This window comes from Zosterops lateralis (genome assembly GCF_965231275.1).
Source record: "Zosterops lateralis genome assembly, chromosome: 32".
In the NCBI taxonomy this organism is placed as follows: domain Eukaryota; kingdom Metazoa; phylum Chordata; class Aves; order Passeriformes; family Zosteropidae; genus Zosterops; species Zosterops lateralis.
In genome coordinates, this window is record NC_139792.1 from 1,233,909 (window position 1) to 1,252,146 (window position 18,238).

Below are 18,238 nucleotides of genomic sequence, written 5' to 3' on the forward strand. Positions count from 1 at the left end.
AAAAATTGGTGATTTTTTTTTTTTTTTTTTGGTGGGAATTGACAAAAATTTGGGAATTTTGGGGGAAAATTCCAGGGAAATTCATCCCTCGATTGAACTGGGAGAACTGGGAGGGTCCCAGTCCCAAACTGGGAGAACTGGGAGGGTCCCAGTCCCAAACTGGGAGAACTGGGAGGGTCCCAGGCCCAAACTGGGAGCACTGGGAGGGTCCCAGTCCCAAACTGGGAGCACTGGGAGGGTCCCAGTCCCAAACTGGGAGCACTGGGAGGGTCCCAGGCCTAAACTGGGAGCACTGGGAGGGTCCCAGTCCCAAACTGGGAGCACTGGGAGAGTCCCAATCCCAAACTGGGAGCACTGGGAGAGTCCCAGGCCCAAACTGGGAGCACTGGGAGGGTCCCAGTCCCAAACTGGGAGCACTGGGAGAGTCCCAGGCCCAAACTGGGAGCACTGGGAGGGTCCAAATCCCAAACTGGGAGCACTGGGAGGGTCCCAGTCCCAAACTGGGAGCACTGGGAGGGTCCAAATCCCAAACTGGGAGCACTGGGAGGGTCCCAGTCCCAAACTGGGAGCACTGGGAGGGTCCCAGTCCCAAACTGGGAGCACTGGGAGGGTCCCAGTCCCAAACTGGGAGCACTGGGAGAGTCCCAGTCCCAAACTGGGAGCACTGGGAGAGTCCCAGGCCCAAACTGGGAGCACTGGGAGGGTCCCAGGCCCAAACTGGGAGCACTGGGAGAGTCCCAGGCCCAAACTGGGAGCACTGGGAGGGTCCCAGTCCCAAACTGGGAGCACTGGGAGGGTCCCAGGCCCAAACTGGGAGCACTGGGAGGGTCCCAGGCCCAAACTGGTGTCACTGGTGTCCCAAACTGGTGTCCCAGGGTCCCAAACTGGTGTCACTGGGACCGTCCCAGTCTCAAACTGGTCTATACTGGTCTATACTGGTGTCACTGGTGTCCCAAACTGGTCTGTACTGGTGTCACTGGTGTCCCAGCCTGGTCTAACTGGGACTGTCCCAGTCCCAAACTGGTCTGTACTGGTGTCACTGGTGTCCCCAGGGGTGTCACTGGGACCGTCCCAGTCCCAAACTGGTGTCACTGGTGTCCCAAACTGGTGTGTACTGGTGTCTGTACTGGTCTAACTGGTGTCACTGGTGTCTGACTGGTCTGTACTGGTGTCACTGGTGTTACTGGGAGGGTCCCAGTCCCAAACTGGTGTCACTGGTGTCCCAGGGGTGTCACTGGGAGGCTCCCAGTCCCAGACTGGTCTATACTGGTGTCACTGGTGGCCCATCCTGCTCTAACTGGTTTATACTGGTGTCACTGGTGTCCCAAACTGGTGTCCTGGGGATGTTACTGGGACCATCCCAGTCCCAAACTGGTCTGTACTGGTGTCACTGGTGTCCCAGCCTGGTCTAACTGGGACTGTCCCAGTCCCAAACTGGTGTCACTGGTGTCTGTACTGGTCTAACTGGTGTCACTGGTGTCTGTGACTGGTTTGTACTGGTGTCACTGGTGTCCCATCCTGGTGTCACTGGTCTAACTGGGACCGTCCCAGTCCCAAACTGGTGTCACTGGTGTCCCAGGGGTGTCACTGGTGTCTGTACTGGTGTCAATGGTGTCCCAGGGGTGTCACTGGGACCGTCCCAGTCCCAAACTGGTGTCACTGGTGTCTGTACTGGTCTATACTGGTGTCACTGGTGTCCCATCCTGCTCTAACTGGTCCATACTGGTCCGTACTGGTCCGTACTGGAGTCACTGGTGGCCCAGCCTGGCGGCCTCGTTGCGGATCAGGGCGATGAGCTCGTGGTTGATCAGGAACACGAAACGCAGCGACGCGATCTGGGGCGGGGCGGGAATGAACACTGAGACCCCTCCCCAAATTACAGCCCTGAGACCCCTCCCCAAATTACAGCCCTGAGACCCCTCCCCAAATTATCCCCCTGGGACCCCAAAATACCCCTGAGACCCCTCCCCAAAATACACTCCTGAGACCCCTCCCCAAATTACAGCCCTGAGACCCCTCCCCAAATTACAGCCCTGAGACCCCTCCCCAAATTATCCCTGAGACCCCTCCCCAAAATACACCCCTGGGACCCCAAAATACCCCTGAGACCCCTCCCCAAAATACACCTGGGACCCCAAAATACCCCTGAGATCCCTCCTCAAATTACCCTGAGACCCCTCCCCAAATTAACCCTGGGGACCCCAAAATAAACCCCTGAGACCCCTCCCCAAATATCCCTGAGACCTCAAAATACACCTGAGACCCCTCCCCAAATTACCCTCAGACCCTAAAACACCCCTGAGACCCCTCCCCAAATTACCCCTGGGACCCCTCCCCAAATTACCCCTGGGACCCTTCCCCAAATTACACTGGGACCCCAAATCCTGACCCCAAAATCCACTGAGACCCCTCCCCAAATTACCCCCCTGAGACCCCAAAATACCCCTGAGACCCCAAATTCTCTCCCAAACCCCCCAGGACCCCCCAAAACTCCTTAAAAACTCCCTCAGGACCCCTCAAATCCCCCCAAAACTGCCCCCAAAAGCCCTTAGGACCCCCCTAAACCCCCTCAGAACCCCCAAATCCCCCCCAAACTCCCCCCAGGAACCCTCAAAATCCCCCCAAAATTCCCTGAAACCCCCTCTAGGATCCCCCAAAACCCCTCTAGGACCCCCCAAAAAACCCCCAAAACCCCTCTAGGACCCCCCAAAACCCCTCTAGGACCCCCTAAACCCCCCAGGATCCCCCAAAACCCCATCAGGACCCTCCAAATCCCCCAAAATCCCCCCGGGAACCCTCGAAATGTCCCCAAAACTCCCTGAAAGCTCCCCCAGGACCCTCAGAAAACCCCCTAAAAAACCCCAAAAATCCCTCTAGGACCCCCAAAACCCCAAAAAGACCCCAAAAATGACCTCGAGCACGGAGTTGTTGCAGAGTTTCCATTTGCTGCCCCCCAGCACCGGCCGCCCGTCGATGTAAATCCCCCCAAAACCCCCCTGGGACCCCCAAAAACCCCCCAAAAACCCCTCCAGGACCCCCCAAAAAACCTCAGATCCTTCTCATGACCCCCCAAAAAACCCCAAATCCCCCCCAAAACCCCAAATCCCCCAAATAACCCCAAAACTCCCTCCAAAAAAACCCCAAAACCCCCCGGGAATCCTCAAAATCCCCCCCAAAACTCCCCAAAAACTTCCCCAAAACCCCTCCAGGACCCCCCAAAAAACCCCAAATCCTTTTAAATCCCCCCCAAAACTTCTCAGGACCCCAAAAATCCCCCAACTGACCTCGAGCACGGAGTTGTTGCAGAGTTTCCATTTGCTGCCCCCCAGCACCGGCCGCCCGTCGATGTAAATGGGGCGACGTCCCTCGTTGGCGATGAAGAAATCCCCGTTGTTCTTCAGCTTGATCACCCCTGGGAGGGTCAAAAATAATCCAAAAATAATAAAAATTTAAGGGATTTTGGGGGTTTGGGGGAAATGGTAAAAAATTTTGGGGGTTTGGGGGGTTTGGGGGTTTTTTTGGGGATTTTTTGGGGTTTTTGGGGGGAGTTTTTAAGGTTTTTGGAGCCCTAAAAACTCCTCAAAAAATGGCAAATCCTCCCCCCAAAAAAATTCTAAAATTCCCCTAAAAACATCCCAGAACTTCCCCAAATCTCCCCCAAAACACCTCAAGAAACTGCTCCCCCAAAAAAACCCCAAACCCCCCAAATCCCCCTCAAAACACCCCAAAAAAACCCACAAAACCCCCCCAAAACCTCCCAAAAATACCCAAAATCCCTCCAAAAATCTCCAAAAAAAAAAATCCCAAAAAAACCCCAAATTCCCCTCCAAAAAATCCCAGAAAAATCCCCAAAAAAATCCCCAAAAAATCCCAAAAAAATCCCAAAAAAATCCCAAACCCCCCCAAACCCCAAAATCCAAAATAAATCCCCAAAAATCCCCCCAAAATCCCCCAAATAATCCCAAAAAATCCCCCCAAAAATCCCTCCAAAAATCCCCAAAAAATCCCCCAAAAATCCCTCAAAAAAAATCCCCAAAAATCCCTCCAAAAATCCCCCGAAATCCCTCCAAAAATCCCTCCAAAAAACCCCAAAAATTCCCAAAAAATCCCCAAAAAATCCCCCCAAAAATCCCTCCAAAAATCCCCAAAAAAATCCCTCCAAAAATCCCAAAAAAATCCCCCAAAAATCCCCCAAAAATCCCTCCAAAAATCCCCAAAAAAATCCCCAAAAAATAAAAATTCCCAAAAAATCCCTAAAAAATCCCCAAAAAAATCCCCAAAAAATCCCCAAAAAATCCCAAACCCCCCCAAACCCCAAAATCCAAAATAAATCCCCAAAAATCCCCCCAAAATCCCCCAAATAATCCCAAAAAATCCCCCCAAAATCCCCCAAATAATCCCAAAAAATCCCCCCAAAAATCCCTCCAAAAATCCCCAAAAAATCCCCCAAAAATCCCAGAAAAATCCCCAAAAATCCCTCCAAAAATCCCCCGAAATCCCTCCAAAAATCCCTCCAAAAAATCCCTAAAAAACCCTCCAAAAATCCCCCAAAAAATCCCCCAAAAAATCCCCAAAAAATCCCCAAACCCCCCAAATCCTCCCCAAACCCCCAAAACCCCAAAAAATCCCAAAAAATAATAAAAGAACTCCCAAATTCCCTCCAAAAATCCCCAAAAAATCCCTACAAATATCCCCAAAAATCCCCAAAAAATCCCCCAAAAAAATCCCCCAAAAAATCCCCCAAAAATCCCATCAAAAATCCCCCCCAAAAAAAATCCCAAAAAAATCCAAAAAATCCCCCAAAAAACCCCAAAAAATCCTCCAAAAATCCCCAAAAAATCTCCAAAAAATCCCCAAAAACCCCAAATCCTCCCCAAACCCCCAAAATCCCAAAAAACCCTCCAAAAATCCCCCCAAAAATGCCACCAAAAATCCCCAAAAAATCCCCCCAAAAAATCCCCAAAAAACCCCAAACCCCCCAAATCCTCCCCAAACCCCCAAAAAATCCCTCCAAAAATCCCTCCAAAAATCCCCAAAAATTCCTCCAAAAATCCCAAAAAATAAAAAAAAATTCCAAAAAAAATCCCCCAAAAAATCCCTAAAAATCCCAAAAAAATCCCAAAAAAATTCCCAAAAACCCCCCAAAAATCCCCAAAAAATCCCCAAAAAAATCCCAAAAAAATCCCCAAAAAATCCCAAACCCCCAAAACCCCAAAAAATCCCAAAAAATAAAAATAAAATCCCAAAATTCTCACCCTGTTTTCGGGATATTTTCCAGGCCGGCCCCTCCAGCGCCAGGTCAACGTCGATCTGGTTGTCCTTGGTGGCCCTGCCCAGGGTGATCTGGGGGAAAAATTGGGATTTTTTTGGGATTTTTTGGTTTTTTGGGGTTTTGGGATTTTTTAGGATTTTTTTGGATTTTTTTTTGGATTTTTTGGGATTTTTTTGGGATTTTTTGGGGGTTTTTTTGGTGATTTTTGGGGGTTTTTATGGGGAATTATTGAGGTTTTTTTTGAGGGATCTCAGGGTGATCTGGGGGAAAATTTGGGAATTTTTGGGGGGTTTTTAGGGTTTTTTGGGGTTTTGGGATTTTTTAGGATTTTTTTGGATTTTTTGGGGATTTTTTGGGGGGTTTTTTAGGGGATTTTTTGGTGATTTTTGGGGGTTTTTATGGGGAATTATTGAGGTTTTTTGGAGGGATCTCAGGGTGATCTGGGGAAAATTTGGGATTTTTTTTTGATTTTTAGGGTTTTTAGGGTTTGGGGATTTTTTAGGATTTTTTAGGATTTTTTTGGGATTTTTTGGGATTTTTTTGGGATTTTTTGGGGTTTTTTTTGGTGATTTTTGGGGGTTTTTATGGGGAATTATTGAGGGTTTTTTTGGAGGGATCTCAGGGTGATCTGGGGGAAAAATTGGGATTTTTTTGGGTTTTTTTGGGTTTTTGGATTTTTTAGGATTTTTTTGGGATTTTTTAGGATTTTTTGGGGATTTTTTTGGGGATTTTTTGGTGATTTTTTGGAGGTTTTTATGGGGAATTATTGAGGTTTTTTTGAGGGATCTCAGGGTGATCTGGGGAAAAAATGGGATTTTTTTGGGTTTTTTTGGGGTTTTTTGGGGTTTTGGGATTTTTTAGGATTTTTTTGGATTTTTTGGGGATTTTTTGGTGATTTTTGGGAGGTTTTTATGGGGATTTCTTGAGGTTTTTTTGAGGGATCTCAGGGTGATCTGGGGAAAAATTGGGAATTTTTTGGGGGATTTTTTTGGATTTTTAGGGTTTGGGGATTTTTTAGGACTTTTTAGGACTTTTTAGGATTTTTTGGGGATTTTTTGGGGGATTTTGGGGATTTTTTGGGGGTATTTTTAGTACATTTGGGTCATTTGAAGGTATTTTTTTATATTTTTGGTTCTTTTGGGGTGTTTTGGGATATTTTGGGGCCTCAGGTGAGGTTCAGGTGTAGTTTTGGGGTGTTTTTTGGTGTATTTTGGGCTATTTTTTCTGTATTTTGGGGTATTTTTTTGGTATTTTGGGATGTTTTGGGATATTTTGGGGCCTCAGATGAGATTTTGGGATATTTTGGGCAGTTTTTTGGGTGTTTTTTGGTGGTTTTTTTGTGTATTTTTGGTGTATTTTGGGGTTTTTTGGGGGGTATTTTTGCACATTTGGATCATTTGAGGGGTTTTTTTATATTTTTGGTTATTTTGGGCTGTTTTTTGACATATTTTTGTGTATTTTTTTCATTTTCTCACCTCCCTGGAACGCATCAGGTACCGAACCATCCTCCCCCTGAGCACGGCCAGAGTCTGACTGTCAAAATCCGGGGAGCTCATCCCTGGGGGGGACAATTTGGGGACATTTGGGGACAATTGGGGACACTCCTCATTGTCACCATTGTCCCCTGAGTGTCCCCTGAGTGTCCCCTGAGTGTCCCCATTGTCCCGTACGGGGATGGGACACTCAGGGGACACTCAGGGGATTTGGGGACATTTAGGGACACTCAAGGGACATTTAGGGACATTTAGGGGACATTTAGGGGACAATTGACAGTGAGGGGACATTTAGGGGACATTTAGGGACACTCAGGGGACAATTGGGACAGTGAGGGGACATTTAGGGACACTCGGGGACATTTAGAGACACTCGGGACAATTGGGACAGTCAGGGGACATTGGGGACAGTCAGGGGACATTTAGGGGACATTTAGGGGACATTTGGGGACACTCAGGGGACTTGGGGACATTTAGGGGACATTTAGGGACATTTAGGGACACTCAGGGATATTTGGGGACACTCAGGGGACACTCAGGGGACACTCAGGGGACTTGGGGACATTTAGGGACATTTAGGGACACTCAGGGGACATTTAGGGACATTTAGGGACATTCAGGGGACATTTGGGGACATTTAGAGACACTCAAGGGACACTCGGGGACATTTAGGGGACACTCAGGGGACAATTGGGACAGTGGGGACACTCAGGGGACACTGAGGGACAGACGGACACACGGACAGATGGATGGACACAGGGACAAAAGGACAGACGGACGGACGGACAGGCGGCTGCAGGGACGGAGACAAGGACGGACAGACGGACACAGAATGGCGGACAGAGGGGCACAGGGGACGGACAGACGGACACAGGGACACACAGGCAGACACAGGGATGGATGGACGGACAGACAGACGGACAGACCCGTGATGGAGTCCAGCAGCACCTGCCGGCGGTGCAGACACAGGGACGGACAGACAGACAGACACAGGGATGGAGGGATGGATGGACGGACGGACAGAGCTGTGGAGTCCACCAGCACCTGCCGGCGGTGCAGACACAGGGACGGACAGACACACAGACACAGGGATGGATGGATGGATGGATGGATGGATGGATGGATGGATGGACGGATGGATGGACGGACGGACAGACAGAGCTGTGGAGTCCACCAGCACCTGCCGGCGGTGCAGACACAGGGATGGATGGACAGACAGAAGGACAGAGAGACAGACGGACAGACAAATGCACAGAAGGACAGACACACACAGGGACGGACAGACAGACAGACACAGGGATGGATGGATGGAAGGATGGACGGACAGAAGGACAGACAGACCCGTGATGGAGTCCACCAGCACCTGCCGGCGGGGCAGCTCCTGCTCTGGGACACGGGGACAGACACACGGACAGAAGGACAGACACACACAGAGACGGACAGACAGACGCACAGACACAGGGATGGACAGACGGACAGACACAGGGACGGACAGACGGACAGACACAGGGATGGACAGACAGACAGACACAGGGACGGACAGACGGACAGACACAGCGATGGACAGACGGACAGACACAGGGATGGACAGACAGACAGACACAGGGACGGACAGACGGACAGACATACCGGTGATGGAGTCCACCAGCACCTGCCAGCGGTGCAGCTCCTGCTCCAGCTGCCGGATCTCGCGCTTCTGCCGCCGGTCAGCCACCGTCAGCTCTGGGACAGACACACAGACAGGGCTGGGGGGCGTTCTGGAACCTTCCAGAGGCTCCTGGAGGGGTTCTAGGGGGTCCTGGAGGGTCTTGGGGGGGTTCTGGAAGGTTCCAGGGGGTCCTAGAGGTGTCCCAGGTGTCCTGGGAGGGTCCCAAGGGGGTCTTGGAGGTGGTTCTGGAAGGTTCCAGAGGGTCCTGGAGGGTCTTTGGAGGGATTCTGGAAGTTCCAGGGGGTCCTGGAGGGTCCCTGAGGGGTTCTAGGGGGTCCTGGAAGGTTCAGGGGGGGTTCTGGAAGGTTCCAAGGGGTTCCAGATGGGTCCTGGAGAGGTTCTGGAAGGTTCCAGAAGGTTCTGAAGAGGATCTAGAGGGTCTTGGAAGGTCCCTGAGGGGTTCTAGGGGGTCCGGGAGGGTCCAGGGGGTTCTGGAGAGGTTCTGGAAGGTTCCAAGGGCTCCCAGGTAGGTCTTGGGGGGTTCTGGAAGGTTCTATGGGGTCCAAAAGGGGCTCTGGAAGATTCCAAGGGGTCCTAGAGGACTTTTAGGGGGTCCTGGAGGGGCTCTGGAAGGTTCCAGGGGGTCCTGGAGGGTCCCAAGTGTCCTGGGAGGGTCCCAAGGGATCTTGGGGGGTCCCTGAGGGGTTCTAGGGGGTCCTGGAGGGTCCAGTGAGGTTCTGGAAGGTTCCAGAAGCTCCCAGGTGGGTCTTGGGGGTCCCTGAGGAATCCTGGGGGGGTCCCAAGGGTGTTTTTGGGGGTCCCAGGGGGTCCCGGGGGTCTCACCGTGCTCCAGCACCTCGTCCCGCACGTCCCTGGGGAGGGCAGGGGTGGGAGATGGTGAGACCCCAAATCCCCCCCAAAAAACTCCAAAATCCCCCCCAAACTCCTCCCAAAAAAACCCCCAAAACCGCAAAAAAAAAACCCCAAAAAATCCCCCCCAAAATTCCCCAAATCCCCCCCAAAAAAACCCCAATCGACCTCAAATTCTCCCCCAGACCCCCCAAAACCCCTCTAAGACCCCCCAGAGTTCCCCAAAATCCCCCCAAACCTCCCCAAATTCCCCCCAAAAGACCCCAAATCCCCCCCAGACCCCCCAAAATCCCCTTAAATCCCCCCAAAAGACCCCAAATTCCCCCCAGACCCTCAAAATCCCCCCAGACCCCCCAAAACCCCCCCAACCCCTCTAAGCCACCCTAAAACTCCCCAAATTCCCCCCCAGACCCCCCAAAATCACCCCAAATTCCCCCCAGACCCCCCAAAATCTCCCCAGACCCCCCAAAACCCCCCCAAACCCCTCTAAGCCCCCCTAAAACTCCCCAAATTCCCCCCAAATCCCCTTAAAACCCCCCAAAAGACCCCAAATTCCCCCCAGACCCCCAAAATCCCCCTCAGACAATCCCAAAACCCCCCAAAATTCCCCCAGACCCCCCCTAAACCCCTCTAAGCCCACCTAAAACTCCCCAAAGTCCCCCCCAAATCTCCCCAAATCCCCTTAAATCCCCCCAAAATCCCCTTAAATCCCCCCAAAAGACCCCAAATCCCCCCCAGACCCCCCAAAATCCCCCCCAGACCTGAGTTTTCCATCGTCCAGCAGCTCCTCGGCGTCCGAAAAGTTCAACACCTGATCCCCCTTGGGGAGGGGCTGCACTGCGGGGCCAGGGGGGGCTCAGGGACCCCAAAATTCACCCCCAGAGACCCCAAAATTCACCCAGGGGCCCCAAAATCCCCCCCAGGGACCCCAAAATCCTCCCAGGGACCCCAAAATTCACCCCAGGGACCCCAAAATCCTCCCCAGGGATCTCAAAATTCACCCAGGACCACCAAATTCACCCAGAAATGCCAAAATTCACCCTCAGGGATCTCAAAATTCACCCAGGGACCCCAAAATTCACCCCAAGGACCCCAAAATCCCCCAAATCTCCCTCCCAAAAACCCCAAATCCTCCCCAGAGACCCCAAAATTCACTCCAGGGGCCCCAAAATTCACCCTGAACCCCCCAGGACCCCAAAAATCCTCCTCAGGGACCCCAAAATTCTCCTCAGGGACCCCAAAATCCTCCCCAGGGACCCCAAAATTCACCCTGAACCCCCCCTGAATCCCCCAGGACCCCAAAATCCTCCCCAGGGACCCCCAAATCTTCCCCAGGACCCTTAAATTCATCCAGGGACCCCAAATCTCCCCCTCCCAGAGATCCCAAAATCCACCCTGAACCCCCCCTGAACCCCCCCAAATTCCCCCCAGATCCCCCAAATTTCCCCAAAACCCCCCCAATTTTTTTCCAAATCCCCCCAAAACCCCCTCAGGACCCCCCAAATTTGTTTTAGGACCCACCAGTCTGGTCGTGCAGCAGGAGCTACTGGCATTGGATCCCAAAGACTTTGGGTGTCCCTGAACCTTCCAGGACCTCCCAAACCTCTCCAAACCCCCTCAGGACCCCCCAAATCTCCCCAAATTCCCCCCAGGACCCCCCAAATTTTTTTCAGGACCCCCAGGACCCACCAGTCTGGTCGTGCAGCAGGTGGTACTGGCGCAGGAGCTGCCAGTGCAGCTGCAGGGCCTTGGGGGTCCTGGCAGGGTAAAACACGGCCGGGTGACGCTGCAGCAGCTCCTGGAACGTCTCCAGGGATGGCACCGGGCTCTGGGGACAGGTGGGGACAGGTTAGGGGACATCAAGACAGGGGGACGGGGCTCTGGGGACAGGTGGGGACACGTTAGGGGACACCAGGACATGGGGACGGGGCTCTGGGGACACCAGGGGACACGTTAGGGGACACCAGGACAGGGGGACGGGGCTCTGGGGACACCAGGGGACACGTTAGGGGACACCAGGACAGGGGGACAGGGCAGGGGACACCAGGGGACACGTTAGGGGACATCAGGACATGGGGACGGGGCTCTGGGGACATTTGGGGACACGTTAGGGGACATCAGGACATGGGGACGGGGCTCTGGGGACATTTGGGGACACGTTAGGGGACATCAGGACATGGGGACGGGGCTCTGGGGACAGGTGGGGACACATCAGGGGACAGGACAGGGACATGGGGACACCAGGACAGGGCTCTGAGGACATTTGGGGACATGTCAGGGGACAGGGCAGGGGGACGGGGATATTTGGGGACACGTCAGGGGACATGGGGACAGGACAGGGGACACAGCAGGGGACACCAGGACAGGTCAGGGGACATGGGGACAGGGCAGGGGACACAGCAGGGGACACCAGGACAGGTCAGGGGACATGGGGACAGGACAGGGGACACAGCAGGGGACACCAGGACAGGACTGGGGACACAGCAGGGGACATGGGGAGATGGCAGGGGACACCAGGACAGGGCTCTGGGGACACCAGGACAGGGCAGGGGACATTAGGGGACACACTGACCGATGGCATGCGGGTCAGCAGTGCCCTGTCACTGACACCAGGTGACATTAGGTGACATTAAGGTGACATTAGGTGACGTTTGGGGACATTAGGTGACACTGACCGATGGCACACGGGTCAGCAGTGCCCTGTCACTGACATTAGGTGGCATTAGGTGACATTAGGGGACATTAGGTGACACTGACCAATGGCACATGGGTCAGGAACAGTGAGATGGGTGACATTAGGTGACACAAGGTGACATTAGGTGACATTGGGGACACTGACCGATGGCACGCGGGTCAGCAGCTGCTCCTCGGCCTTGCTGAACAGGACCTTGCTCTGGATGGCGGCAACAGCCTCGGGGTGCAGCTGCCTCATGGCCTGGCACGAGAGTCTGGGGACATGGGGACATCACTGGGGACATTGGGGACATCATTGGGGACATTGGGGACATCATTGGGGACACCACAGCCTCGGGGTGCAGCTGCCTCATGGCCTGACAGGACAGCCTGGGGACATGGGGACATCACTGGGGACATTGGGGACATCATTGGGGACATTGGGGACATCATTGGGGACACCACAGCCTCGGGGTGCAGCTGCCTCATGGCCTGGCAGGACAGCCTGGGGACAGCAGGGGACATCATTGGGGACATTGGGGACATCACTGGGGACACCACAGCCTCGGGGTGCAGCTGCCTCATGGCCTGACAGGACAGCCTGGGGACATGGGGACATCACTGGGGACATTGGGGACATCAATGGGGACACCACAGCCTCGGGGTGCAGCTGCCTCATGGCCTGACAGGACAGCCTGGGGACATGGGGACATCACTGGGGACATTGGGGACATCAATGGGGACACCACAGCCTCGGGGTGCAGCTGCCTCATGGCCTGGCAGGACAGCCTGGGGACATGGGGACATCATTGGGGACATTGGGGACATTGGGGACACCACAGCCTCGGGGTGCAGCTGCCTCATGGCCTGACACGACAGCCTGGGGACATTGGGGACATCATTGGGGACACCCCAGGGACATGTGTGACACCCTCATGGCCTGGCACGACAGCCTGGGGACATGGGGACATTGGGGACATCATTGGGGACACCACAGCCTCGGGGTGCAGCTGCCTCATGGCCTGGCAGGACAGCCTGGGGACATGGGGACATCATTGGGGACATTGGGGACATCATTGGGGACACCACAGCCTCGGGGTGCAGCTGCCTCATGGCCTGGCAGGACAGCCTGGGGACAGTGGGGACATTGGGGACACCCCAGGGACATGTGTGACACCCTCATGGCCTGGCAGGACAGCCTGGGGACAGTGGGGACATCATTGGGGACACCCCAGGGACATGTGTGACACCCTCATGGCCTGGCACGACAGCCTGGGGACATTGGGGACATCATTGGGGACATTGGGGACACCCCTGGGACACCCTCATGGCCTGACAGGACAGCCTGGGGACATTGGGGACACCCTTGGGGACACCTTGAGGACACCCTGGACACCCGTAGGGACATCCTGGAACTTTGAGGACACCCTGGGGACACCTGAGACCCCCTGGGGACACCCAAGACTCCCTTGGGGACACCTGGGAGCCCCCTGGGGACACCTGGGGACCCCTCAGGGCTCCTAAAGCTGAACCTCCCAGGGCCCCTGGGTGTCCCCTGGGTGTCCCATGGGTGTCCCTTGGGTGTCACCTGTGTCCCCTGACTCTGACACACCTGTGGGACCCCTGGGGACCCCTAAAGACCCCCAGGGACCCCCCAAAGACCCCCCAGGACCCCCCAAACTCTCCTCACTTGCAAATAATGAGGTCATAGAGCAGAAAGTGCCAGCGCCCCTGGGTGTCCCTTGGGTGTCCCTTGGGTGTCACCTGTGTCCCCTCAATCCCACGACCCCCCCACACCTGTGGGACCCCCCAAAGACCCCCAGGGACCCCCCGGGACCCCCCAAATCCTCCTCACTTGCAGATAACAGGGTCTTAAAGTAAAACCTCCCAGCGCTCCTGGGTGTCCCTTGGGTGTCCCATGGGTGTCCCATGGGTGTCACCTGTGTCCCTTCAATCCCACGACCCCCCCATGGCTTTGGGACCCCCCAAAGCCCCCCGGGGACCCCCAGGACCCCCCAAATCCTCCTCACTTGCAGATCACGGGGTCGTAGAGCAGAGAGTACCAGCGCTCCTGGATCTCCCTCAGGGTGAAGCGGCAGCTGAATTTCACCCCCAGGTGCACCGAGGTCAGGTCGTTGGTCTGGGGAGGGGGAAAAGCCCCAAAATCAGACAGGTGAGGGGTCCTGGGGGGTCTTGGGGGGTCCCCAAATCTTACAGGTGAGGGGGAAGGTGCTAAAAGACCCCCCAAAGCCACCAGGTGTGGCCACACCTGGACCATAAGGAGCCATCGGGTGACAGGTGACACCAAAAATCCCCAAAATTCCTCAAAATTCCCCAAATTCCCCAGGTGAGGGGGTCCCCCAAAGCCCCCCAGGTGTGTGGGGGTCCCCTAAACCTCTCCAGGTGAGGAGAAGTCCCCAAAACCCTCCCAAAGCCCCCCAGGTGTGATCACACCTGCACCACAAGAACCCATCGAGTCCCAGGTGAGCGCGCTGGAGATTCTCCCCAAAATCCCCAAATTCTCCCAAATTCCCCAGGTGTGTGGGGGTTCCCCAGACAGGTGAGGGTCTCCCCAGGTGGGTGAGGGTCTCCCCAGGTGTGTGGGGGTCTCCCAAATCCCTCCAGGTGTGTCCTCACCTGCACCACAAGAACCCATCGAGTCCCAGGTGAGCGCTTTGGACATTCCCCCCCAAAATTCCCCAAATTTCCCCAAATTCTCCCAAATTCCCCAGGTGTGTGGGGGTTCCCCAGCCAGGTGAGGGTCCCCCCAATCCCCCCAGGTGTGTGAGGGTCTCCCCAGACCTGCAGCACGGCGTTGATGAGCAGTAAATCATCGGCAGGTTTCCACCTGCCCAGGTCTCGGGGGGCAGGGCTGGGTTTGCTCTTTTTGATCCGTTTGGGCAGAGCCGGGGGGGGGCCCGGCCCGGGGGGGCCCTGGGGGGGCACGGCCCGGGACACCTGGGGGGGAAAAATTCACAAAAAGAAAAACATTTTCTCATTTTCTTATTTTTTCCCTATTTTTTTCGGGTTTTTCCCTGCTTATTTCCGCATTTTTTCTCAATTTTTCCACTTTTTTTACCCATTTTTCCCCCAATTTTCCCCATTTTTTTCCCATTTTATTTCCGCATTTTTTCCCCCCATTTCTCCCCCTTTTTTCCCTACTTTTTCCCATTTTATTTCCCCATTTTCCCACTTTTTTCACCGTTCTTTTCTCCCATTTTCCCCCATTTTCCCCATTTATCCCCCTTTTTTCCCCCTTTTTTCCCCATTTTTTCCCAACTTTATTTCCCCTTTTTTCCCATTTTATTTCCACATTTTCCCCAAATTTCTTCCCTTTTTCCCCTCGTTTTTTCCCATTTTACTTCCCCATTTCTCCCTTTTTTACCCCATTTTTCCCCCAATTTTCCCCATTTTTTCCACATTTTATTTCCACATTTCCCCCCCATTTTTCCCCTCATTTTTTCCCATTTTATTTCCCCATTTCTCCCCTTTTTTACCCCATTTTTTCCCCCATTTTCCTCCTTTTTTTTCCATTTTATTTCCACATTTCCCCCCCCATTTATCCCCCTTTTTTCCCTATTTTTTTTCCATTTTATTTCCCTATTTTCCCCCATTTTTCCCCTATTTCTTCCCCCATTTCCACCATTTTTTCCCATTTTATTTCCCCATTTCCCCCCTTTTTTTCCTATTTTATTTTCCCCTTTTTTTTCCTTTTTCCCCTCTTTTTTCCTGCATTTTCCCCACTTTTTTCTCATTTTATTTCCACTTTTTCCCTCCATTTTCCCCCCTCCATTTTGCCCATTTTATTTTCCCACGTCCCTTTTTTTCCCCATTTTTCCCTGTTTTTTCCCCATTTTTCTCCCATTTTCTTCCTCATTTTTCCCCCATATTTTCCTTTTTCTCCCTTTTTTCCTCCCTTTTTCCCCCATTTTATTTCCCCACTTTTCCTCCATTTTTCCCCCCATTTTCCCTGTGTTTTTCCCCCTATTTTTTCCTCCCATTCCCCCCCTTTTCCCCCATTTTTCCCCATATTTTACCCCCATTTTCTCCCATTTTCCCCCATTTCCCCCTTTTTTCCTCACTTTTCCCCCCATTTCCCCTCCATTTTTTCCTCTTATTTTCCCCCATTTTTCCCCACTTTTCCCTCTATTTTCCCCCCTTTTTTCTCCATTTTCCCCATTTTTTTTTCCCCTTTTTCCCCCCATTTCCCCCCTCACCTTCCTCCTCTCCCCCGGGGGGGTCTCACTGGCCGCCCCTCCCCCTCCCGGGGCCCCCCCTGGTTTTTGGGGGGGCTCAGGACCCCCCTTGGCCCGGGAGGACTTGGCCAGGCTGCTCTCCACCAGCTCATCGTCAAACTTCCTCCTCTTGATGAACCTGGAACACACCGGGAGAGCACCTGGAACAAACTGGGAGCACTGGGGGGAACTGGGAGAGAACCTGGGACAAACTGGGAGCACTGGGGGGGACTGGGAGAGAACCTGGAACAAACTGGGAGCACTGGGAGAGCACCTGGGACAAACTGGGAGCACTGGGGGGGACTGGGAGAGAACCTGGAACAAACTGGGAGGGACTGGGAGAGCACCTGGGACAAACTGGGAGCACTGGGGGGAACTGAGAGAGCACCTGGAACAAACTGGGAGCACTGGGAGAGCACCTGGAACAAACTGGGAGCACTGGGGGGAACTGGGAGGGAGTTGGGAGTGGATAACATGGGACTGAGAGGGACTGGGAGGGCACTGGGATGGACTGGGAGCACTGGGATGGACTGGGAGGGCACTGGGAGCACTGGGAGGGCACTGGGAGCACTGGGGGGACTGGGAGGGAGTTAGGAGTGGATAACATGGGACTGGAAGGGACTGGGAGGGCACTGGGAATGAACTGGGAGCACTGGGATGGACTGGGAGGGCACTGGGAGGGCACTGGGAGGAACTGGGAGAGCACCTGGAACAAACTGGGAGCACTGGGGGGAACTGGGAGGGAGTTAGGAGTGGATAACATGGGACTGGGATGGACTGGGAGCACTGGGAGAGCAGTGGGAGGGCACTGGGAGCACTGGGATGGACTGGGATGGACTGGGAGGGCACTGGGAGAGCACTGGGAGGGAGTTAGGAGTGGATAACATGGGACTGGGAGGGACTGGGAGGGCACTGGGATGGACTGGGAGGGCACTGGGAGGGAGTTAGGAGTGGATAACAGGGGACTGGGAGGGAACTGGGAAAGCACTGGGAGGGACTGGGAGGGAGTTAGGAGTGGGTAACATGGGACTGGGAGGGCACTGGGAGCACTGGGATGGACTGGGAACCACTGGGAGAGCACTGGGAGGGAGTTGGGAGTGGATAAAAGGGGACTGGAAGGGACTGGGAGGGCACTGGGAGCACTGGGAGGTACCAGGAGGGAACTGGGATGGACTGGGAGGGACCTCGGGGTCCCCATCAAGTGTCCCCAAGTGTCCCCACCCCCAGCCCGGGCTGGGCTCAGCCTCAAACCCCCCAAACCCCCCCTGGGTGTCCCCTCCTTGTGTCCCTGTCCTGGTGTCCCCTGGGTGTCCCCAATGTCCCCAATGTCCCCATTGTCCCCTCACCTGGAGGAGCTGCGCCGTTTGGGGACGGTCCCCACGGGGGTGGCCGGGCCCCGCTTGGGCCCCGCCAGGGACTCCTCGTCCTCCGAGCGGCTGGTGGCCATGGCGGGGGCGTCTGAGGACACCTCGGTGTCACCTGTGTCACCTCAGTGTCCCCAAATCCCCCCCGGTGTCCCCAAGGCCTCCCCGGCCTCACCAGTCCCGGGAGCTCCCAGCCGCCATGGCTGCGCCACTTCCGGTCAGCACCGGAAACGGAATGACGTCACTGATACATCAACGGGCGCGGCCATATTGTAGGTTCCGGTGAGGCCTCAGAGTGCGGCGCCATTTTGAGTGTGGGCACGGCCGCCGTTTTAACCTTTCATGAGCCGTTACCGGGGATGTGACGGGGCCGGAGCGGCCGGGACCTACCCGTGGGGTGAAGACGTGTCCCGTTAGTCCGGGAAATGCGGTTTTAAGGGCTGGTGAAGCGGCCACTCTCGTCATGGCGGCTGCCCACACACGGCACACCCAAAATGGCGGCCGGCACGCCCATCATGGCGGCCTCCACACACAAAATGGCGGCCTCCACACCCAAAATGGCGGTCGCCACACCCAAAATGGCGGCCGCCACTCCCATCATGGCGGCCTCTACACCCAAAAGTGGGGGGATTATTTAATTATTAGTTTAATTATTTCGGTGATTTTAATTATTAATAAGGGAG

At 54.5% G+C, this 18,238-nt stretch overlaps 1 protein-coding gene across 9 annotated transcripts; it reads right to left on the reverse strand.

The window, feature by feature from the left end:
* Positions 1-452: 452 nt before the first annotated feature.
* On the reverse strand, positions 453-17,736 carry MCRS1 (microspherule protein 1). Of its 9 annotated transcripts, none has more exons than XR_014592074.1 (15): positions 16,174-16,390; positions 14,759-14,914; positions 13,987-14,096; positions 12,123-12,231; positions 10,973-11,111; positions 10,045-10,120; positions 9,257-9,285; positions 8,395-8,487; positions 6,748-6,830; positions 5,256-5,343; positions 3,285-3,412; positions 1,724-1,835; positions 1,373-1,403; positions 1,062-1,126; positions 454-967 (listed from the first exon to the last, which is right to left on the reverse strand). XR_014592074.1 is itself a non-coding variant. In XM_083881111.1 (14 exons), the coding sequence occupies exons 1-13, from the start codon at positions 17,636-17,638 to the stop codon at positions 1,749-1,751; spliced, it is 1,356 nt and encodes a 451-aa protein (XP_083737237.1). In that variant the 5' UTR covers positions 17,639-17,736; the 3' UTR covers positions 1,185-1,486; positions 1,724-1,748. The 9 variants fall into 9 exon arrangements, 5 of the variants coding, with proteins under 5 accessions (XP_083737237.1, XP_083737239.1, XP_083737238.1 ...); XR_014592075.1 differs by having other exon boundaries at positions 454-957; positions 1,041-1,126; XR_014592076.1 differs by having other exon boundaries at positions 454-884; positions 1,062-1,114; positions 1,185-1,486.
* Between the last annotated feature and the right edge of the window lie 502 nt (positions 17,737-18,238).

Coding starts and splice junctions, on each gene's coding strand:
- MCRS1 (XM_083881111.1), bottom strand. CDS start 17,638: ATGGCCACCAGCCGCTCGGAGGACGAGGAGTCCCTGGCGGGGCCCAAG. Junction 11,112..12,122: donor TGCTGACCCGCGTGCCATCG/GTCAGTGTCCCC, acceptor ACCTGTCCCCAG/AGCCCGGTGCCATCCCTGGA. Junction 6,831..8,394: donor GCTGGTGGACTCCATCACCG/GTATGTCTGTCC, acceptor TGTCCCCCCCAG/GGATGAGCTCCCCGGATTTT.